Source organism: Osmia lignaria, unplaced genomic scaffold (genome assembly GCF_051020975.1).
Source record: "Osmia lignaria lignaria isolate PbOS001 unplaced genomic scaffold, iyOsmLign1 scaffold0110, whole genome shotgun sequence".
NCBI classification, from domain to species: Eukaryota; Metazoa; Arthropoda; class Insecta; order Hymenoptera; family Megachilidae; genus Osmia; species Osmia lignaria.
Window position 1 is genome coordinate 6,688 of NW_027478251.1, and position 24,565 is coordinate 31,252.

At 45.9% G+C, this 24,565-nt stretch overlaps 2 protein-coding genes across 2 annotated transcripts; both read left to right on the plus strand.

The window, feature by feature from the left end:
- The first annotated feature begins 13,919 nt into the window (after positions 1–13,919).
- On the plus strand, positions 13,920–15,107 carry LOC143307956 (uncharacterized). Its single transcript, XM_076693140.1, has one exon. It carries the CDS (start codon positions 13,920–13,922, stop codon positions 15,105–15,107), a length of 1,188 nt encoding a protein of 395 aa, XP_076549255.1.
- Positions 15,108–15,353: 246 nt separating this feature from the next.
- On the plus strand, positions 15,354–16,858 carry LOC143307957 (uncharacterized). The gene is made up of 2 exons (XM_076693141.1): positions 15,354–15,502; positions 15,553–16,858. The coding sequence occupies exons 1-2, from the start codon at positions 15,354–15,356 to the stop codon at positions 16,856–16,858; spliced, it is 1,455 nt and encodes a 484-aa protein (XP_076549256.1).
- The last annotated feature ends 7,707 nt before the right edge of the window (positions 16,859–24,565 follow it).

Genomic DNA, 24,565 nt, shown 5'->3' on the forward strand with positions numbered 1-24,565 from the left:
CGGTTTTTGTCGTTCTGCACTATATCGTACCCAAATAGCTCATTTCCGTCGAGAGTTTGACGATATCAGCGACGGTTCAACAATTACAGCCCGATTTGACCCATTTCTCGCTGAAAACGCACTCCCTTGTACGATTTTGCTCCGGTTTGTGTCGTTCTGTACTATATCGGACCCAAACAGCACATTTCCGTCGAGAGTTTGACGATATCAATGACGGTTTAACAATTACAGCCCGATTTGGCGCATTTCGCGCTGAAAACGCACTCCCTTGTACGATTTTGGTCCGGTTTGTGTCGTTTTGCACTATTTCGGACCCAAATAGCACATTTCCGTAGAGAGTTTGACGATATCAGCGACGGTTCATCAATTACAGCCGGATTTGACCCATTTCTCGCTGAGAACGCACGCCCTTGCACGAATTGCCTCCGGTTTGTGTCGTTCTGCACTATATCGTACCCAAATAGCACATTTCCGTCGAGAGTTTGTCGATATCAGTGACGGTTTAAGAATCACAGCCCGATTTGACCCCTTTCGCGCTGAAAACGCACTCCCTTGCACGATTTTGCTTCGGTTTGTGTCGTTCTGCAATATATCGGACCTATGTAGCACATTTCCGTCGAGACTTTGACGATATCAGTGGCGGTTTAACAATTACAGCCCGATTTGAACCATTTCTCGCTGAAAACGCACTCCCTTGCACGATTTTGCTATGGTTTTTGTCGTTCTGACCTATATCGGGCCCAAATAGCAAATTTCCGTCGAGAGTTTGACGATATCAGTGACGGTTTAACAATTACAGCCCGATTTAACACATTTCTCGCTGAAAACGCACGCCCTTGCACGAATTTGCTCCGGTTTGTGTCGTTCTGCACTATATCGTACCCAAATAGCACATTTCCGTCGAGAGTTTGTCGATATCAGGGACGGTTTAACAATCACAGCCCGATTTGACCCATTTCGCGATGAAAACGCACTCCCGTGCACGATTTTGCTCCGGTTTGTGTCGTTCTGCAATATATCGGACCTATGTAGCACATTTCCGTCGAGACTTTGACGATATCAGTGGCGGTTTAACAATTACAGCCCGATTTGAACCATTTCTCGCTGAAAACGCACTCCCTTGCACGATTTTGCTCCGGTTTCTGTCGTTCTGACCTATATCGGGCCCAAATAGCACATTTCCGTCGAGAGTTTGACGATATCAGTGACGGTTTAACAATTACAGCCCGATTTAACATATTTCTCGCTGAAAACGCACTCCCTTGCACGAATTTGCTCCGGTTCGTGTCGTTCTGCACTATATCGTACCCAAATAGCACATTTCCGTCGAGACTTTGACGATATCAGTGACGGTTGAACAATTACAGCCCGATTTGACCCATTTCTCGCTGAAAACGCACTCCCTTGTACGATTTTGCTCCCGTTTGTGTCGTTTTGCACTACTTCGGACCCAAATTGCACATTTCCGTCGAGAGGTTGACGATATGAGCGACGGTTCAACAATTACAGCCCGATTTGAACCATTTCTCACAGTAAACGCTCTTCCTTGCACGATTTAGCTTCGGTTTGTCTCGTTCTGCAATATATTGGACCCAAATAGGACATTTCCATCGTGAGTTTGACGATATCAATGTCGGGTTTACAATTACAGCCCGATTTGACCCATTTCTCGCTGTAAACGCACTTCCTTGCACGATTTGCTTCGGATTGTCTCGTGCTGCACTATATCGGACCCAAATAGGACATTTCCGTCGAGAGTTTGACGATATCAGCCACGGTTCAACAATTACAGCCCGATTTGACCCATTCCTCGCTGAAAACGCACTCCCTTGCACGATTTTGCCTCGGTTTGTGTCGTTCTGCACTATATCGTACCCAAATAGCACATTTCCGTCGACAGTTTGACGATATCAGTGACGGTTTAAGAATTACAGCCCGATTTCCCGCATTTCTCGCTGAAAACGCACTCCCTTGTACGATTTTGCTCCGGTTTGTGTCGTTTTGCACTACTTCGGACCCAAATTGCACATTTCCGTCGAGAGTTTGACGATATGAGCGACGGTTCAACAATTACAGCGCGATTTGAACCATTTCTCACAGTAAACGCACTTCCTTGCACGATTTAGCTTCGGTTTGTCTCGTTCTGCACTATATCGGACCCAAATAGGACATTTCCATCGAGAGTTTGACGATATCAGTGTCGGGTTTACAATTACAGCCAGGTTTGACCTATTTCTCGCTGAAAACGCACTGCCTTGCACGATTTTTCTCCGGTTTGTGTCGTTCTGCACTATTTCGTACCCAAATAGCACATTTCCGACGAGAGTTTGACGATATCAGTGACGGTTTAACAATTACAGCCCGATTTAACACATTTCTCGCTGAAAACGCACTCCCTTGCCCGATTTTGCTCCGGAATGTGAAGTTCTGCACTATATCGTACCCAAATAGCACATTCCCGACGAGAGTTTGACGATATCAGTGACGGTTTAACAATTACAGCCAGATTTGACCCATTCCTCGCTGAAAACGCACTCCCCTGTACGATTTTGCTCCGGTTTGTGTCGTTTTGCACTATTTCGGACCCAAGTAGCACATTTCCGTCGAAAGTTTGACGATATCGGTGACGGTTCAACAATTGCAGCCCGATTTAACACACTTCTCGCTGAAAATGCACTCCCTTGCACGATTTTGCTCCTGTTTGTGTCGTTCTGCACTATATGGTATCCAAATAGCCCATTTCCGTTGAGAGTTTGACGATATCAGCGACGGTTCAACAATTACAGCCCGATTTGGCCTATTTCTCGCTGTAAACGTACTTCCTTGAACGATTTTGCTGCGGTTTGTGTTGTTCTGCACTATATCGGACCCAAATAGCACATTTCCGTCGAGACATTGACGATATCAGTAACGTTTAACAAATACAGCCCGATTTAACACATTTCTCGGAGAAAATGCACTCCCTTGCACGATTTTGCTCCGGATTGTGTGGTTCTGCACTATATCGTACCTAAATAGCACATTTCCGTCGAGTTTGACGATATCAGCGACGGTTTAACAATTACAGCCCGATTTGACCCATTCCTCGCTGAAAACGCACTCCCCTGTACGATTTTGCTCCGGTTTGTGTCGTTTTGCACTATTTCGGACCCAAGTAGCACATTCCCGTCGAAAGTTTGACGATATCAGCGACCGTTTAACAATTACAGCCCGATTTGACACATTTCTCGCTGAAAACGCACTCCCTTGCACGATTATGCTCCGGTTTGTGTCGTTCTGCACTATATCGGACCCAAATAGCACATTTCCGTCGAGAGTCTGACGATATCGGTGACGGTTCAACAATTGCAGCCGGATTTGACCCATTTCTCTCTGCAAACGCACTTCCTTGCATGATTTAGCTTCGGTTTGTCTCGTTCTGCACTATATCGTATCCAAATAGCACATTTCTGTCGACAGTTTGACGATATCAGTGACGGTTTAACAATTACAGCGCGATTTAGCACATTTCTCGCTGAAAACGCACTACCTTGCACGATGTTGCTCCGGATTGTGAAGTTCTGCACTATGTCGTACCCAAATAGCACATTTCCGTCGAGAGTTTGACGATATCAGTGTCGGTTTAACAATTACAGCCTTATTTGAGCCATTTCTCGCTGAAAACGCACTCCCTTGTTCGATTTTGTTCCGGTTTGTATCGGTCTGCACTATATCGCAACCAAATAGCACATTTCCGTCGAGAGTTTGACGATATCAGGGTCGGTTTAACAATTACAGCCCGATTTGACCCATTTCTCGCTGTAAACGCACTTCCTTGTACGATTTTGCTCCGTTTGTGTTGTTCTGCACTATATCGGACCCAAATAGCACATTTCCGTCGAGACATTGACGATATCAGAGACGGTTCAACAATTACAGTCCGATTTGACTCATTTCTCGCTGAAAACGCACTCCCTGGCCCGATTTTGCTCCGGTTTGTGACGTTCTGCACTATATCGGACCCAAATAGGACATTTCCGTCGAGAGTTTGACGATATCAATGACGGTTTAACAATTACAGCCCGATTTGACCCATTCCTCGCTGAAAACGCGCTCCCTTGCACGTTTTGCTTCGGTTTTTGTCGTTCTGCACTATATCGTACCCAAATAGCTCATTTCCGTCGAGAGTTTGACGATATCAGCGACGGTTCAACAATTACAGCCCGATTTGACCCATTTCTCGCTGAAAACGCACTCCCTTGTACGATTTTGCTCCGGTTTGTGTCGTTCTGTACTATATCGGACCCAAACAGCACATTTCCGTCGAGAGTTTGACGATATCAATGACAGTTTAACAATTACAGCCCGATTTGGCGCATTTCGCGCTGAAAACGCACTCCCTTGTACGATTTTGGTCCGGTTTGTGTCGTTTTGCACTATTTCGGACCCAAATAGCACATTTCCGTAGAGAGTTTGACGATATCAGCGACGGTTCATCAATTACAGCCGGATTTGACCCATTTCTCGCTGAGAACGCACGCCCTTGCACGAATTGCCTCCGGTTTGTGTCGTTCTGCACTATATCGTACCCAAATAGCACATTTCCGTCGAGAGTTTGTCGATATCAGTGACGGTTTAAGAATCACAGCCCGATTTGACCCCTTTCGCGCTGAAAACGCACTCCCTTGCATGATTTTGCTTCGGTTTGTGTCGTTCTGCAATATATCGGACCTATGTAGCACATTTCCGTCGAGACTTTGACGATATCAGTGGCGGTTTAACAATTACAGCCCGATTTGAACCATTTCTCGCTGAAAACGCACTCCCTTGCACGATTTTGCTATGGTTTTTGTCGTTCTGACCTATATCGGGCCCAAATAGCAAATTTCCGTCGAGAGTTTGACGATATCAGTGACGGTTTAACAATTACAGCCCGATTTAACACATTTCTCGCTGAAAACGCACGCCCTTGCACGAATTTGCTCCGGTTTGTGTCGTTCTGCACTATATCGTACCCAAATAGCACATTTCCGTCGAGAGTTTGTCGATATCAGGGACGGTTTAACAATCACAGCCCGATTTGACCCATTTCGCGATGAAAACGCACTCCCGTGCACGATTTTGCTCCGGTTTGTGTCGTTCTGCAATATATCGGACCTATGTAGCACATTTCCGTCGAGACTTTGACGATATCAGTGGCGGTTTAACAATTACAGCCCGATTTGAACCATTTCTCGCTGAAAACGCACTCCCTTGCACGATTTTGCTCCGGTTTCTGTCGTTCTGACCTATATCGGGCCCAAATAGCACATTTCCGTCGAGAGTTTGACGATATCAGTGACGGTTTAACAATTACAGCCCGATTTAACATATTTCTCGCTGAAAACGCACTCCCTTGCACGAATTTGCTCCGGTTCGTGTCGCTCTGCACTATATCGGACCCAAGTAGCACATTTCCGTCGAGACTTTGACGATATCAGCGACGGTTCAACAATTACAGCCCGATTTGACCCATTTCTCACTGAAAACGCACTCCCTTGCACGATTTTGCTCCGGTTTGTGTTGTTCTGCACTATATCGGACGCAAATAGCACATTTCCGTCGAGAGTTTGACGATATCAATGACGGTTTAACAATTACAGCCCGATTTGGCGCATTTCGCGCTGAAAACGCACTCCCTTGTACGATTTTGGTCCGGTTTGTGTCGTTTTGCACTATTTCGGACCCAAATAGCACATTTCCGTAGAGAGTTTGACGATATCAGCGACGGTTCATCAATTACAGCCGGATTTGACCCATTTCTCGCTGAAAAGGCACTCCCTTGTACGATTTTGCACCGGTTTGGGGCGTTCTACACTATATCGGACCCATATAGCACATCTCCGTCGGGAGTTTGACGATCTCAACGACGGTTCAACAATCACAGCCCGATCTGACCCATTTCTCGCTGAGAACGCACGCCCTTGCACGAATTGGCTCCGGTTTGTGTCGTTCTGCACTATATCGTACCCAAATAGCACATTTCCGTCGAGAGTTTGTCGATATCAGTGACGGTTTAAGAATCACAGCCCGATTTGACCCCTTTCGCGCTGAAAACGCACTCCCTTGCACGATTTTGCTTCGGTTTGTGTCGTTCTGCAATATATCGTACCCAAATAGCACATTTCCGTCGAGACTTTGACGATATCAGTGACGGTTTAACAATTACAGCCCGATTTGAACCATTTCTCGCTGAAAACGCACTCCCTTGCACGATTTTGCTCCGGTTTTTGTCGTTCTGACCTATATCGGGCCCAAATAGCAAATTTCCGTCGAGAGTTTGACGATATCAGTGACGGTTTAACAATTACAGCCCGATTTAACACATTTCTCGCTGAAAACGCACGCCCTTGCACGAATTTGCTCCGGTTTGTGTCGTTCTGCACTATATCGTACCCAAATAGCACATTTCCGTCGAGAGTTTGTCGATATCAGTGACGGTATAACAATCACAGCCCGATTTGACCCATTTCGCGCTGAAAACGCACTCCCTTGCACGATTTTGCTCAGGTTTGTGTCGTTCAGCAATATATCGGACCTATGTAGCACATTTCCGTCGAGAGTTTGTCGATATCAGTGACGGTATAACAATCACAGCCCGATTTAACACATTTCTCGCTGAAAACGCACTCCCTTGCACGATTTTGCTCCGGATTGTGAAGTTCTGCACTATATCGTACCCAAATAGTACATTTGCGTCGAGAGTTTGACGATATCAGCGACGGTTCAACAGTTACAGCCCGATCTGACCCATTTCTCGCTGAGAACGCACGCCCTTGCACGAATTAGCTCCGGTTTGTGTCGTTCTGCACTATATCGTACCCAAATAGCACATTTCGGTCGAGAGTTTGTCGATATCAGGGACGGTTTAACAATCACAGCCCGATTTGACACATTTTGCGCTGAAAACGCACTCCCGTGCACGATTTTGCTCCGGTTTGTGTTGTTCTGTACTATATCGGACCTATATAGCACATTTCCGTCGAGAGTTTCACGGTATCTGTGACGGTTTAATAATTACAGCCCGATTTGACCCATTTCTCGCTGTAAACGCAATTCCTTGAACAATTTTGCTCCGGTTTGTGTTGTTCTGCACTATATCGGACCCAAATAGCACATTTCCGTCCAGAGTTTGACAATATCAGTGACCGTTTAACAATTACCTCCCGATTTGACACATTTCTCGCTGAAAACGCACTCCCTTGTACGATTTTGCTCCGGTTTGTGTCGTTCTGACGTATATCGGACCCAAATAGCACATTTCCGTCGACAGTTTGACGATATCAGTGACGGTTCAACATTTACAGCCCGATTTGTCCCATTTCTTGCGGAAAACCCACGCCCTTGCACGATTTTGCTCCGGTTTGTGTCGTTCTGCACTATATCGTACCCAAATTGCACATTTCCGTCGAGAGTTTGACGATATCAGCGCCGGTTCAACAATTACAGCCCGATTTGACGCATTTCTCGCTGAAAACGCACTACCTTGCACGATTTTGCTCCGGTTTGTGTTCTTCTGTACTATATCGGACCCAATTAGCACATTTTCGTCGAGACTTTGACGATATCAGCGACGGTTTAACAATTACAACCCGATTTGACGCATTTCTCGCTGAAAACGCACTCCCTTGTACGATTTTGGTCCGGTTTGTGTCGTCCTGCACTATATCGGATCCAAATAGCACATTTCCGTCGAGACATTGACGATATCAGTGTCGGTTTGACAATTACAGCCCGATTTGACACATTCCACGCTGAAAACGCACTCCCTTGTACGATTTTGCTCCGGTTTGTGCCGTTCTGACCGATATCGGACCCAAATAGCACATTTCCGTCGGGAGTTTGACGATATCAGCGACGGTTCAACAATTACAGCCCGATTTGACGCATTTCTCGCTTAAAACGCACTCCCTTGCACGATTTTGCTTCGGTTCGAGGCGTTCTGCACTTTCTCGGATCCAGATAGCATATTTCGGTCGAGACTTTGACGATATCAGTGACGGCTCAACAATTACAGCCCGATATGACACATTTCTCGCTGAAAACGCTCTCCCTTGCACGATTTTGCTCCGGTTTGTGTTGTTGTGCACTATATCGCACCAAAATAGCCCATCTCCGTCGAGACTTTGACGATATCAGCGACGATCAACAATTACAGCTCGATTTGACCCATTTCTCGCTGTAATCGCACTTCCTTGAACGATTTTGCTCCGGTTTGTGATGTTCTGTACTATAGCGGACACAAATAGCACATTTCCGTCGACAGTTTGACGATATCAGCGACGGTTCAACAATTACAGCCCGATTTGACCCATATCTCGCTGTAAACGCACTTCCTTGCACGATTTAGCTTCGGTTTGTCTCGTTCTGCACTATATCGGACCCAAATAGCACATTTCCGTCGAGAGTTTGACGATATCGGTGACGGTTTAACAATTACAGCCCGATTTGACCCATTTCTCGCTGAAAACTCACTCCCTTGTACGATTTTGGTCCGGTTTGTGTCGTTCTGCGCTATATCGGACCCAACTAGCACATTTCCGTCGAGACTTTGACGATATCAGTGTCGGTTTGACAATTACAGCCCGATTTGACCCATTTCTCGCTGAAAACGCACTCCCTTGTACGATTTTGTTCCGGTTTGTCTCGTTCTGCACTATATCGGACCCAAATAGAACATTTCCGTCGAGAGTTTGACGATATCGGTGACGGTTTAACAATTACAGCCCGATTTGACCCATTTCTCTCGGAAATCGCACTCCCTTGCACGATTTTGCTCCGGTTTGTGTCGTTCTGCACTATGTCGTACCCAAATAGCACATTCCCGTGGAGAGTTTGACGATATCAGTGACGGTTTCACAATTACAGCCCGATTTGACCCATTTCTCGCTAAAAACGCAATCCCTTATACGATTTTGCTCCGGTTTGTGTCGTTCTGCACTATATCGTACCCAAATAGCACATTCCCGTCGAGAGTTTGACGATATCAGTGACGGTTTAACAATTACAGGCCGATTTGACCCATTTCTCGCTGAAAACGCACTCCCTTGCACGATTTTGCTCCGGTTTGTGATGTTCTGCACTATATCGGACCTATATAGCACATTTCCGTCGAGAGTTTCACGATATCTGTGACGGTTTAACAATTACAGCACGATTTGACCCATTTCTCGCTGTAAACGCACTTCGTTGACCAATTTTGCTCCGGTTTGTGTTGTTCTGCACTATATCGGACCCAAATAGCACATTTCCATCCAGAGTTTGACAATATCAGTGACCGTTTAACAATTACCGCCAGATTTGAACCATTTCTCGCTGTAAACGCACTTCCTTGCACGATTTAGCTTCGGTTTGTCCCGTTCTGCACTATATCGGACCCAAATAGGACATTTCCGTCGAGAGTTTGACGATATCAGAGACGGTTTAACAATTACAGCCCGATTTGAGGCATTTCTCGCTGAAAACGCACTCTCTTGCACGATTATGCTCCGGTTTGTGACGTTCTGCACTATATCGGACCCAAATAGCACATTTCCGTCGACAGTTTGACGATATCAGTGACGGTTTAAGAATTACAGCTCGATTTCACGCATTTCTCGCTGAAAACGCACTCCCTTGCGCGATTTTGCTCCGGTTTGTGTCGTTTTGCACTATTATGGACCCAAATAGCACACTTCCGTCGAGAGTGTGACGATATCAGTGACGGTTTAACAATTACAGCCCGATATGTCTCAGTTGACGCTGCAAACGCACTTCCTTGAAGGATTTTGCTCCGGTTTGTCTCGTTCTGCACTATATCGCACCCAAGTAGCACATCTCCGTCGAGACTTTGACGATATCAGCGACGGTTCAACAATTACAGGCCGGTTTGACACATTTCTCGCTGAAAACGCACTTCCTTGCACGATTATGCCCCGGTTTGTGTCGTTCTGCACTATATCGTACCCAAATAGCACACTTCCGTCGAGCGTGTGACGATATCAGTGACGGTTTAACAATTGCAGCCAGATTTGTCACATTTCTCGCTGAAAACGCTCTCCCTTGCAAGATTTTGCTCCGGTTTGTCTCGTTCTGCACTATATCGGACCCAAATAGGACATTTCCGTCGAGACATTGACGATACCAGTGACGGTTAAACAACTATAGCCTGATTTGAGCCATTTCTCACAGAAAACGCACTACCTTGTACGATTTTGCTCCGGTTTATATCGTTTTGCACCATTTCGGACCCAAATAGCACATTTCCGCCGAGAGTTTGACGATATCAGCGACGGTTCAACAATTACAGCCCGATTTCACGCATTTCTCGCTGAAAACGCACTCCCTTGCACGATTTTGCTCCGGTTTGAGTCGTTCTGCACTATATCGTACCCAAATAGCACATTTCCGTCGACAGTTTGACGATATCAGTGACGGTTTAAGAATTACAGCCCGATTTCACGCATTTCTCGCTGAAAACGCACTTCCTTGAATGATTTTGCTCCGGTTTGTGGCGTTTTGCACTATTTTGGACACAAATAGCACATTTCCGTCGTGAGTTCAACAATTACAGCCCGATTTGACCCATTTCTCGCTGTAAACGCACTCCCTTGCACGATTTTGTTCCGGTTTGTATCGGTCTGCACTGTATCGTACCCAAATAGCACATTTCCGTCGAGAGTTTGACGATATCAGCGACGGTTCAACAATTACAGTCCAATTTGACACATTTCTCGCTGAAAACGCACTCTCTTGCACGATTATGCTCCGGTTTGTGACGTTCTGCACTATATCGGACCCAAATAGCACAGTTCCGTCGACAGTTTGACGATATCAGTGACGGTTTAAGAATTACAGCTCGATTTCACGCATTTCTCGCTGAAAACGCACTCCCTTGCGCGATTTTGCTCCGGTTTGTGTCGTTTTGCACTATTATGGACCCAAATAGCACATTTCCGTCGAGAGTGTGACGATATCAGTGACGGTTTAACAATTACAGCCCGATATGTCTCAGTTGACGCTGCAAACGCACTTCCTTGAAGGATTTTGCTCCGGTTTGTCTCGTTCTGCACTATATCGCACCCAAGTAGCACATCTCCGTCGAGACTTTGACGATATCAGCGACGGTTCAACAATTACAGGCCGGTTTGACACATTTCTCGCTGAAAACGCACTTCCTTGCACGATTATGCCCCGGTTTGTGTCGTTCTGCACTATATCGTACCCAAATAGCACACTTCCGTCGAGCGTGTGACGATATCAGTGACGGTTTAACAATTGCAGCCCGATTTGTCACATTTCTCGCTGAAAACGCTCTCCCTTGCAAGATTTTGCTCCGGTTTGTCTCTTTCTGCACTATATCGGACCCAAATAGGACATTTCCGTCGAGAGTTTGACGATATCAGTGTCGGTTTAACAATAACAGCCTGATTTGAGCCATTTCTCACAGAAAACGAACTCCCTTGTACGATTTTGCTCCGGTTTATATCGTTTTGCACCATTTCGGACCCAAATTGCTCATTTCCTTCGAGAGTTTGACGATATCAGCGACGGTTCAACAATTACAGCCCGATTTGACTCATTTCTCGCTGAAAACGCACTCCCTTGTACGATTTTGCTCCGGTTTGTGTCGGTCTGCACTCTATCGTACCCAAATAGCACATTTCCGTCCAGAGTTGGACGATGTCAGTGACGGTTCAACAATTGCAGCCCGATTTGACACATTTCTCGCTGAAAACGCTCTCCCTTGCACGATTTTGCTCCGGTTTCTCTAGTTCTGCACTATATCGGACCCAAATAGGACATTTCCGTCGAGAGTTTGACGATATCAGTGTCGGTTTATCAATTACAGCCTGATTTGTGCCATTTCTCGCTGAAAACGCACTCCCTTGCCCGATTTTGTTCCGGTTTGTATCTGTCTGCACTGTATCGTACCCAAATACCACATTTCCGTCGATAGTTTGACGATATCAGTGACGGTTCAACAATTGCAGCCCGATTTGTGCCATTTCTCGCTGTAAACGCACTTCCTTGCACGATTTTGCTTCGGTTTGTCTCGTTCTGCACTATATCGGACCCAAAGGACATTTCCGTCGAGAGTTTGACGATATCAGTGTCGGTTTAACAATTACAGCCTGATTTGAACCATTTCTCGCTGAAAACGCGCTCCCTTGCACGATTTTGTTCTGGGTTGTGTCGATTTGCACTATTTGTTTCGCAGCATTGCGAATTTATAATTGCAAGCGTCAATACACAATAGCAATCATTGTCAATCAACAACCATCAGGTCTTCTTATCGACGGTTACAAACACACTGCAATTAAACTGAAGCCTGTTCAATACATTTAGCCTACCTGGCAAGGACTAATCAACAAAGGAACGAATAACCAACCGTTTATTATACGAATTTAGAAGTACGTTCCTTCACGGTCAATAATATAACTCACAGTTACTAGGAAACATACTAAACTGGTCGGAGTCATAGTTTGTCACGTATTGAAGCAATTACTATTCAAGAGTTCGGAATTTCCAAACAGTAAATAGAATTTCTAAGGTCAAGGTTCTAAAAATCAGGACGTCTATTTTAGAATCCATATTGTCCACAAAACTCGCGACAAGCAGTTTACAATCTTTTACGGGTGCCTTCACCTTTCTACAGTTATCCAGCTGGACAAAACAAACGCCTAAACCTTTTGTCAGATTAATTCTGCAAAACATCAAACTTTCACTCCGTGTCATAAACAGGACCCCCTGTGATGCACAAATCAACCAAGTCAAACAAAACCCTAAGGGGTCCCGAACCATCTAAGCTGCATACTCAGGCACCAACGGTCACTTGACCATATACATCTAAGATACAACCCAAACGTAAGGGTCTTGAGCCGTCTGTCGCTCACGCCTGGGTCACTGCCGGTTCGGGTCATAAACTTTGGCGATTTCCACGTGCATCACAGCCTGCTGGGTTTTCCGGTAGCTTACATGGGAAATGTCCGGCGAGCTGATTTGCTGAACAGTTCAGCCTATCGCCAATAGCTAAACTCAAAACGTTTACTAATTGGCCCTTTTGGTCAACGCCTATCTCGTCGGACTACCTCTCTGCGGCTTCTTGCTGGACGTTTTTGACACGGACTTGCATTCGATTACAAGTCTTCAAACAGTTCACTCAGCTCCAACGTTTAGAGTCACTTGTCATATTCAAGTCAACTTCGAGTCATCGGGATTTTCCAACTCTCCGACCAGTGGAGTGTATTCGAACAAATATCGTACCGCTTGTTTCACAACACCAGATTGTATAAGACTCTTAGTAATATAATATCATATTTAATCTAGATCTAATCATTTATTACCCTTAATATTATAATAGATCTTAAGGAGGTACAGATTTCGTGGTGGTATCAATCGGTGACGAAACAATATCGATTAACATCGCGAACGCGTACTAAAAAACATTGGTCCTTCGAGCCGGATCTTTCCGGATTATCAGTTCAGTTCAGTGCATAAACAAGAGAAGGTGTCACTCAGTGTCATATTTGGATTACGTGTCACAGTGAACACAACATTAGTGAAAACCCAGTGAGTGTGCATTCGTTACGGATACACTTGGATTCCGCACAGGATATACTGGGATACCATACAGTCCACACAATCGTAATCAGTTAAACAACTACAAGGTAGGATCGTTCATTTGTATCGCCCTTCGAAGTTCCGTCTTATTTTGCATCACGATGCCAAATAATTCCGCAAGTGCAAGTCAAACGCAAGTCGCTACACGTGGATCTAACATCGGTACGTTGCGACGGAAACGCGGACATATCATAGGACAAATTTCCTCACTAACAACTTTCCTCGACTATTTCGAAGACTCCGACTCACGCGATACATTCCTATTGCAAACGCACCTAGATGGTCTAAACGAGACATGGATGAAGTTTGACGATATTCAGTTCGACATCGAAGAATTAGATCAATCCGAAGAAACGCGTCGGTACGAAATTCAAAATAATTATTACGCCGCGATAGCCAGAGTGAACCGCTTATTGCATAATGAACAACGGACAACTCCCGCCGCATGTAACACTGTGTCGTCACCTCGGCCATCGACTACATCCGCACCGATGGCCATTAAACTACCTGAGATGCGCCTACCGACTTTCAACGGGACAATAGAAGGATGGGCATCCTTCCATGATATCTTCACTTCGATGATTGATCGGAACGAAGATTTGACACCGGTTCAAAAATTTCAATATTTGCGTTCAACCTTGACCGGAAAGGCAGCGGCGTGCATTCAGGCTTTAAGCACCACCGACGCGAACTATCACGATGCAATCGAACTGCTACGCGAAAAATTCGATTGTCCACGTCGCGCCATATTGGGCCATTGCGACGCGCTGCGGGATATTCCGAAACTAGTCAAGGACACGCCGGAAGCCCTGGGCGATTTAGTAGATACCGTTAACCAGCATCTACGCGCGTTGACGAATCTAGGCGAAAGGGTGGAATCGTGGAATAGTCTTCTACTATCCATGATAATGTCGAAATTAAATTCAAATACGGTATGGCATTGGGAACTAGCGCTCAAGGACAAGAGAACGGTACCAGCGTACACCGATCTCCTCGCATTCCTCGAGAAACGGGCTAATTGTGCGCAAATATCGAGCGCAAAGGTAACTCCAACCGCTGAACATCGTGGAGCGGGCCCTTCAGGAAATCCACGAATCCAAAGGCATCGACCGTCGAGAGGCCACGCGTTCTTGTCTGCGAAGACTCGCCATCACCCGTACGAGGACCGCAGAACAAGGGAAAAACAACACATATCTGCCCCACCTAGGCGATGCCCTGTCTGCGACGGAAATCATATCATTTGGTTCTGTGACCGGTTCCACGGTTCTTCGGTCCGTGACAGGATTGCAGTTGTGAAAAGAACCTCATTGTGTCAGAATTGTTTGAGGGATGGCCACAACGCGGACGCTTGCACGCACGGCACATGTCGCATATGCCGCAAGAAGCACCACACGCTACTCCACCAAACAGCGACAATCGAGGAGCCCACCTCGCGAAGGGCGGCCGAGTCTTCCCAGTCGACGGAGACAACGCGGCAGCCGATTTGACCAGCACCGGAAGCAGCGACGGGAACGAACAGTCATAAGGCCTTTGTAGTCGACGCCGTTACGCAAGACCTTCTAGTGACCGCTCAGGTCTATGTTTTGAACAGGTACCATCAACCTGTCGCTTGCCGGACACTCATTGACACTTGCGCCTCGACCAATTTTATGACCGAGACCCTCGCCGAAAGGCTAGACATCCCGTTAGGAAGGTGTTCAGTTCCCATCGGGGCGCTTAATACTATGACCACAATGTCAAGGCATACAGTTACAGCCACAATCCAATCCAAAACCAACACGTACAATCGGACATTGACCTTCCTAACGATACCTACAATTTCCGCCTTCCTTCCAGATCAACCTATTGACCGCGCGCCCATAAATATCCCGAAAAACATACAGTTAGCAGACCCAACATTCCACATACCTGCACCTGTCGATTTATTACTAGGCGCCGGGGTAGCTTGTCCCTGTTAAGTGTCGGGCAAATAAATTTATCACCTCCCAACGGTCCAGACTTGTTTCTACAAAAAACCAGACTAGGGTGGATAATCGGGGGGAGCGCTCCAGCGTCCAAACCCGCGCGAAGCCCGATCTGTCATGCAACGACGACCATACAGGATGATTTGGCGCGTTTCTGGGAGTTAGAAGAAGGACCCCAAATCCAACGACTATCAGACGCTGAACGGATCTGCGAGGAGCATTTCCAACGAACTGTTCGCAGGAATCCCGGTGGTAGATACGTAGTAGCACTTCCGTTCAACGACAAGCTACCGCAACTTGGGGGGTCCAAATCCAGGGCACTGAAACGCCTGTTGGCTTTGGAACGCAGGCTGCAGCACGACCAAGGTTTATCGCAACAATATCGGTCTGTACTGCAGGAATACCAGGACCTAGGACACATGTCAGAAATAAGAGACACCGACGAAATCAGCGACGGGTATTATCTACCCCATCACGGGGTCACGAAGACCTCCAGTGACACCACGAAGTTACGGGTGGTGTTCGACGGATCCGCAGCAACAACAACAGGCGTTTCGCTTAACGAGACGTTGCACGTTGGGCCGAAAGTTCAAGACAATTTATTATACATACTCATAAGGTTCCGAAGTCACCGGTATGTCTTGAATGGCGACATCGAAAAGATGTACAGACAATTTCTGGTCCGCCCCGAGGACCGGAAATATCAGCGTATCCTCTGGCGTGATCCTGCGGGTAATTTGAAAACATACGCATTAAACACGGTTACCTTTGGACTTTCCGCCGCTCCGTACTTAGCCATTCGCTGCCTCTCGCAATTGGCTCAAGACGAAGGACACCGATTTCCTGACGCCGCGCAGAATCTGGTAAGGGACTTCTATGTAGACGACCTACTAACTGGAGCATCGACGGTGAAGGGAGCCCTAGCGTTGCGAGACCAAATGATCCAGTTACTAAATTCAGCCGGGCTACAAATTCGACAATGGGCCTCGAATCACAAGCCACTCTTGCATGGTTTACCCGAACAGGACATCAACAAGAGGCATCACCTGGGGGAGTCCTCGACAATAAAAACACTAGGGGTTGTCTGGGATTCCACCGATGACACAATTCAGTATTCCGTGACCAATGTCACGCCCACAAAATCCGTTACCAAACGATCCATCAGTTCTGTCATCGCACGAATAGCAATCATTGTCAATCAACAACCATCAGGTCTTCTTATCGACGGTAACAAACACACTGCAATTAAACTGAAGCCTGTTCAATACATTTAGCCTACCTGGCAAGGACTAATCAACAAAGGAACGAATAACCAACCGTTTATTATACGAATTTAGAAGTACGTTCCTTCACGGTCAATAATATAACTCACAGTTACTAGGAAACATACTAAACTGGTCGGAGTCATAGTTTGTCACGTATTGAAGCAATTACTATTCAAGAGTTCGGAATTTCCAAACAGTAAATAGAATTTCTAAGGACAAGGTTCTAAAAATCAGGACGTCTATTTTAGAATCCATATTGTCCACAAAACTCGCGACAAGCAGTTTACAATCTTTTACGGGTGCCTTCACCTTTCTACAGTTATCCAGCTGGACAAAACAAACGCCTAAACCTTTTGTCAGATTAATTCTGCAAAACATCAAACTTTCACTCCGTGTCATAAACAGGACCCCCTGTGATGCACAAATCAACCAAGTCAAACAAAACCCTAAGGGGTCCCGAACCATCTAAGCTGCATACTCAGGCACCAACGGTCACTTGACCATATACATCTAAGATACAACCCAAACGTAAGGGTCTTGAGCCGTCTGTCGCTCACGCCTAGGTCACTGCCGGTTCGGGTCATAAACTTTGGCGATTTCCACGTGCATCACAGCCTGCTGGGTTTTCCGGTAGCTTACATGGGAAATGTCCGGCGAGCTGATTTGCTGAACAGTTCAGCCTATCGCCAATAGCTAAACTCAAAACGTTTACTAATTGGCCCCTTTGGTCAACGCCTATCTCGTCGGACTACCTCTCTGCGGCTTCTTGCTGGACGTTTTTGACACGGACTTGCATTCGATCACAAGTCTTCAAACAGTTCACTCAGCTCCAACGTTTAGAGTCACTTGTCATATTCAAGTCAACTTCGAGTCATCGGGATTTTCCAACTCTCCGACCAGTGGAGTGTATTCGAACAAATATCGTACCGCTTGTTTCACAACACCAGATTGTATAAGACTCTTAGTAATATAATATCATATTTAATTTAGATCTAATCATTTATTACCCTTAATATTATAATAGATCTTAAGGAGGTACAGATTTCGTGGTGGTATCAATCGGTGACGAAACAATATCGATTAACATCGCGAACGCGTACTAAAAAACACTATTTCGGATCCAAGTAGCACATTCGCGTCGAGAGTTTGACGATATCAGCGACAGTTCATCAATTACAGCCGGATTTGACCCATTTCTCGCTGCAAACGCACTTCCTTGCACGATTCTGCTCCGGTTTGTGTCGTTCTGCACTATATCGGACCCAAATAGCACATTTCCGTCGAGAGTTTGACGATATCGGTGACGGCTTAACAATGACAGCCCGATTTGACGCATTTCTCGCTGTAAACGCACTTCCTTGAAGGATTTTGCTCCGGTTTGTGTGGTTCTGCACTATACCGGACTCAAATAGCACATTTCCGTCGAGAGTTTGACGATATCAGTGTCGGTTTAACAATTACAGCAAGATTTGTCCCATTTCGCGCTGAAAACGCACTTCCTTGCACGATTATGCTCCGGTTTGTGTCGTTCTGCACTATATCGGACCCAAATAGGACATTTTCGTCGAGAGTTTGACGATATCAGGGACGGTTCAACAATTACAGCCCGACTTGACGCATTTCTCGCTCTAAACACACTACCTTGAACGATTTTGCTCCGGTTTGTGTTGTTCTGCACTCTACCGGAACCAGATAGCACATTTCCGATGACAGTTTGACGATATCAGTGACGGTTTAACAATTACAGCAACATTTGTCCCATTTCTCGCTGAAACCGCACTTCCTTGCACGATTATGCTCCGGTTTGTATCGTTCTGCACTATATCGTACCCAAATAGCACCCTTCCGTCGAGAAATGGCGATATCAGTGACGGTTAAACAACTACAGCCCGATTTGACCCATTTCTCGCTGAAAACGGACTCCCTTGTACGATTTTTCTTCCAGTTTGTGTCGTTTTGCACTATTTCGGACCCAAGTAGCACATTCCCGTCGAGAGTTTGACGATATCAGCGACAGTTCATCAATTACAGCCCCATTTGCCCCATTTCTCGCTGAAAACGCACTTCCTTGCACGATTATGCTCCGGTTTGTGTCGTTCTGCACTATATCGGACCCAAATAGCACATTTCCGTCGAGAGTTTGAAGATATCAGTGTCGGTTTAACAATTACAGCCTGATTTGTGCCATTTCTCGCTGAAAACGCACTCCCTTGCACGATTCTGTTCCGGTTTGTATCGGTCTGCACTATATCGTACCCAAATAGCATATTTCCGTCGAGAGTGTGACGATATCAGCGACGGTTTAACAATTACAGCCCGATTTGTCCCATTTCTCGCTGAAAACACACTCTCTTGCACGATTCTGCTCCGGTTTGACTCGTTCTGCACTATATCGGACCCAAATAGAACATTTCCGTGGAGACTTTGACGATATCAGTGACGGTTTAACAATTACAGCCCGATTTAACACATTTCTCGCTGAAAATGCACTCCCTTGCACGATTTTGCTCCGGTTTGTGTTGTTCTGCACTATATCGTATCCAAATAGCACATTTCCGTCGAGAGTTTGATGATATCAGCGACGGTTCAACAATTACAGCCCGATTTGACACATTTCTCGCTGAAAACGCACTCCCTTGCACGATTTTACTCCGGTTTGTGTTGTTCTGCACTATATCGTACCCAAATAGTACATATCCGTCGAGAGTTTGACGATATCAGTGACGGTTTAACAATTACAGCCCGATCTGTCTCATTTGACGCTGTAAACGCACTTCCTTGAAGGATTTTGCACCGGTTTGTCTCGTTCTGCATTATATCGGAACCAAATAGGACATTTCCGTCGAGAGTGTGACGATATCAGTGACGGTTTAACAATTACAGGCCGATTTGGCACATTTCTCGCTGAAAACGCTCTCGCTTGCACGATTTTGCTCCGGTTTCTCTCGTTCTGCAATATATCGGACCCAAATAGGACATTTCCGTCGAGAGTTTGACGATATCAGTCTCGGCTTAACAATTCCAGCCCGATTTGTCCCATTTCTCGCTGAAAACGCACTCTCTTGCACGATTCTGCTCCGGTTTGACTCGTTCTGCACTATATCGGACCCAAATAGAACATTTCCGTGGAGACTTTGACGATATCAGTGACGGTTTAACAATTACAGCCCGATTTAACACATTTCTCGCTGAAAATGCACTCCCTTGCACGATTTTGCTCCGGTTTGTGTTGTTCTGCACTATATCGTATCCAAATAGCACATTTCCGTCGAGAGTTTGATGATATCAGCGACGGTTCAACAATTACAGCCCGATTTGACACATTTCTCGCTGAAAACGCACTCCCTTGCACGACTTTGTTCCGATTTGTGTCGTTTTGCACTATTTCGGATCCAAGTAGCACATTCCCGTCGAGAGTTTGACGATATCGGTGACGGCTTAACAATGACAGCCCGATTTGACGCATTTCTCGCTGTAAACGCACTTCCTTGAAGGATTTTGCTCCGGTTTGTGTGGTTCTGCACTATACCGGACCCAAATAGCACATTTCCGTCGAGACTTTGACGATATCAGTGACGGTTTAACAATTACAGCCTGATTTTAGCCATTTTTCGCTGAAAACGCACTCCCTTGCACGATTTTGTTCCGGTTTGTATCGGTCTGCACTATATCGCACCCAAATAGGACATTTCCGTCGAGAGTTTGACGATATCAGTGTCGGTTTAACAATTACAGCCTGATTTGAACCATTTCTCGCTGAAAACGCACTCCCTTGCACGATTTTGTTCCGGTTTGTGTCGTTTTGTACTATTTCGGATCCAAGTAGCACATTCCCGCCGAGAGTTTGACGATATCAGCGACAGTTCATCAATTACAGCCGGATTTGACGCATTTCTCGCTGTAAACGCACTTCCTTGAAGGATTTTGCTCCGGTTTGTGTGGTTCTGCACTATACCGGACCCAAATAGCACATTTCCGTCGAGACTTTGTCAATATCAGTGACGGTTTAACAATTACAGCCTGATTTTAGCCATTTCTCGCTGAAAACGCACTCCCTTGCACGATTTTGTTCCGGTTTGTATCGGTCTGCACTATATCTGACCCAAATAGGACATTTCGGTCGACTGTTTGACGATATCAGTGTCGGTTTAACAATTACAGCCCGATTTGCCCCATTTCTCACTGCAAACGCGCTTCCTTGCACGATTTTGCTTCGGTTTGTCTCGTTCTGCACTATATCGGACCCAAATAGGACATTTCCGTCGAAAGTTTGACGATATCAGTGTCGGTTTAACAAATACAGCCTGATTTGACCCATTTCTCGCTGAAAACGCACTCCCTTGCACGATTTTGTTCCGGTTTGTATCAGTCTGCACTATATCTGACCCAAATAGGACATTTCCGTCGAGAGTTTGACGATATCAGTGTCGGTTTAACAATTACAGCCCGACTTGACGCATTTCTCGCTCTAAACACACTTCCTTGTACGATTTTGCTCCGGTTTGTGTTGTTCTGCACTCTACCGGAACCAAATAGCACATTTCCGATGAGAGTTTGACGATATCGGCGACGGTTCAACAATTACAGCCCGATTTGACACATTTCTCGCTGAAAACGCACTCCCTTGTCCGATTTTGCTCCGGTTTGTGTCGTTCTGCACTATATCGTACCCAAATAGGACATTTCCGTCGAGAAATGACGATATCAGTGACGGTTTAACAATTACAGCAACATTTGTCCCATTTCTCGCTGAAAACGCACTTCCTTGCACGATAATGCTCCGGTTTGTGTCGTTCTGCACTATATCGGACCCAAATAGCACATTTCCGTCGAGAGTTTGACGATATCAGTGTCGGTTTAACAATTACAGCATGATTTGTGCCATTTCTCGTTGAAAACGCACTCCCTTGCACGATTTTGTTCCGGTTTGTATCGGTATGTACTATATCGCACCCAAATAGGACATTTCCGTCGAGAGTTTGACGATAACAGTGTCGGTTTAACAATTACAGCCCGATTTGCCCCATTTCTCGCTGTAAACGCACTTCCTTGCGCGATTATGCTTCGGTTTGTCTCGTTCTGCACTATATCGGACCCAAATAGCACCTTTCCGTCGAGAGTTTGACGATATCGGTGACGGTTTAACAATGACAGCCCGATTTGACGCATTTCTCGCTGTAAACACACTTCCTTGAAGGATTTTGCTCCGGTTTGTGTGGTTCTGCACTATACCGGACCCAAATAGCACATTTCCGTCGAGACTTTGACGATATCAGTGACGGTTTAACAATTACAGCCTGATTTTAGCCATTTCTCGCTGAAAACGCACTCCCGTGCACGATTTTGTTCCGGTTTGTATCAGTTTGCACTATATCTGACCCAAATAGGACATTTCCGTCGAGAGTTTGACGATATCAGTGTCGGTTTAACAATTACAGCCCGATTTGCCCCATTTCTCGCTGCAAACGCACTTCCTTGCACGATTTTGCTTCGGTTTGTCTCGTTCTGCAGTATATCGGACCCAAATAGGACATTTCCGTCGAAAGTTTGACGATATCAGTGTCGGTTTAACAATTACAGCCTGATTTGACCCATTTCTCGCTGAAAACGCACTCCCTTGCACGATTTTGTTCCGGTTTGTATCGGTCTGCACTGTATCGTACCCAAATAGCACATTTCCGTCGAGAGTTTGACGATATCAGTGTCGGTTTAACAATTACAGCAAGATTTGTCCCATTTCTCGCTGAAAACGCACTTCCTTGCACGATTATGCTCCGGTTTGTGTCGTTCTGCACTATATCGGACCCAAATAGGACATTTTCGTCGAGAGTTGGACGATACCAGCGACGGTTCAACAATTACAGCCCGACTTGACGCATTTCTCGCTCTAAACGCACTTCCTTGAACGATTTTGCTCCGGTTTGTGTTGTTCTGCACTATACCGGAACCAAGTAGCACACTTCCGACGAGAGTGTGACGATACCAGTGACGGTTTAACAATTACAGCCCGATTTAACACATTTCTCGCTGAAAATGCACTCCCTTGCACGATTTTGCTCCGGTTTGTGTTGTTCTGCACTATATCGCACCCAAATAGCACATTTCCGTCGAGACTTTGACGATATCAGTGACGGTTCAACAATTACAGCCCGATTTGACACATTTCTCGCTGAAAACGCACTCCCTTGCACGATTTTGTTCCGGTTTGTGTCGTTCTGCACTATGTCGTACCCAAATAGCATATTTCCGTCCAGAGTGTGACGATATCAGTGACGGTATAACAATTACAGGCCGATTTGTCCCATTTCTCGCTGAAAACGCACTCCCTTGCCCGATTTTGGTCCGGTTTGTGTCGTTCTGCACTATATCGGAATCAAATAGGACATTTCCGTCGACAGTTTGACGATATCAGTGTCGGTTTAACAATTACAGCCCGATTTGACCACATTCTCGCTGAAAACGCACTCCCTTGCACAATTTTGCTTCATTTGTGTCGTTCTGCACTATATCGTACCCAAATAGCACATTTCCGTCGAGAGTTTGACGATATCAGCGACGGTTCAACAATTACGGCCCGATTTGACCCATTTCTCGCTGGAAACGTACTTCCTTGATCGATTTTGCTCCGGTTTGTGTCGTTTTGCACTATTTTGGACCCAAATAGCCCATTTCCGTCGAGAGTTTGACGATATCAGCGACGGTTCAACAATTACAGCCCGATTTGTCTCATTTGACGCTGTAAACGCACTTCCTTGAATGATTTTGCTCCAGTTTGTGTTGTTCTGCACTGCATCGGACCCAAATAGCTTATTTCCGTCGAGAGTTTGACGATATCAGCGACGGTTCAACAATTACAGCCCGATTTGACCCATTTCTCGCTGAAAACGCACTCCCTTGTACGATTTTGCTCCGGTTTGTGTCGCTCTGCACTATATCGCACCCAAACAGCACATTTCCGTCGAGAAATGACGATATCAGCGACGGTTTAACAATTACAGCCCGATTTGACACATTTCTCGCTGTAAACGCACTTCCTTGCACGATTTTGCTTCGGTTTGTCTCGTTCTGCACTATATCGGACCCAAAGGACATTTCCGTCGAGAGTTTGACGATATCAGTGTCGGTTTAACAATTACAGCCTGATTTGAACCAGTTCTCGCTGAAAACGCACTCCCTTGCACGATTTTGTTCCGGTTTGTGTCGTTTTGCACTATTTCGGATCCAAGTAGCACATTCGCGTCGAGAGTTTGACGATATCAGCGACAGTTCATCAATTTCAGCCGGATTTGACCCATTTCTCGCTGCAAACGCACTTCCTTGCACGATTATGCTCCGGTTTGTGTCGTTCTGCACTATATCGGACCCAAATAGCACATTTCCGTCGAGAGTTTGACGATATCGGTGACGGCTTAACAATGACAGCCCGATTTGACGCATTTCTCGCTGTAAACGCACTTCCTTGAAGGATTTTGCTCCGGTTTGTGTGGTTCTGCACTATACCGGTCCCAAATAGCACAATTCCGTCGAGACTTTGACGATATCAGTGACGGTTTAACAATTACAGCCTGATTTTAGCCATTTTTCGCTGAAAACGCACTCCCTTGCACGATGTTGTTCCGGTTGTATCGGTCTGCACTGTATCGTACCCAAATAGCACATTTCCGTCGAGAGTTTGACGATATCAGTGTCGGTTTAACAATTACAGCCCGATTTGCC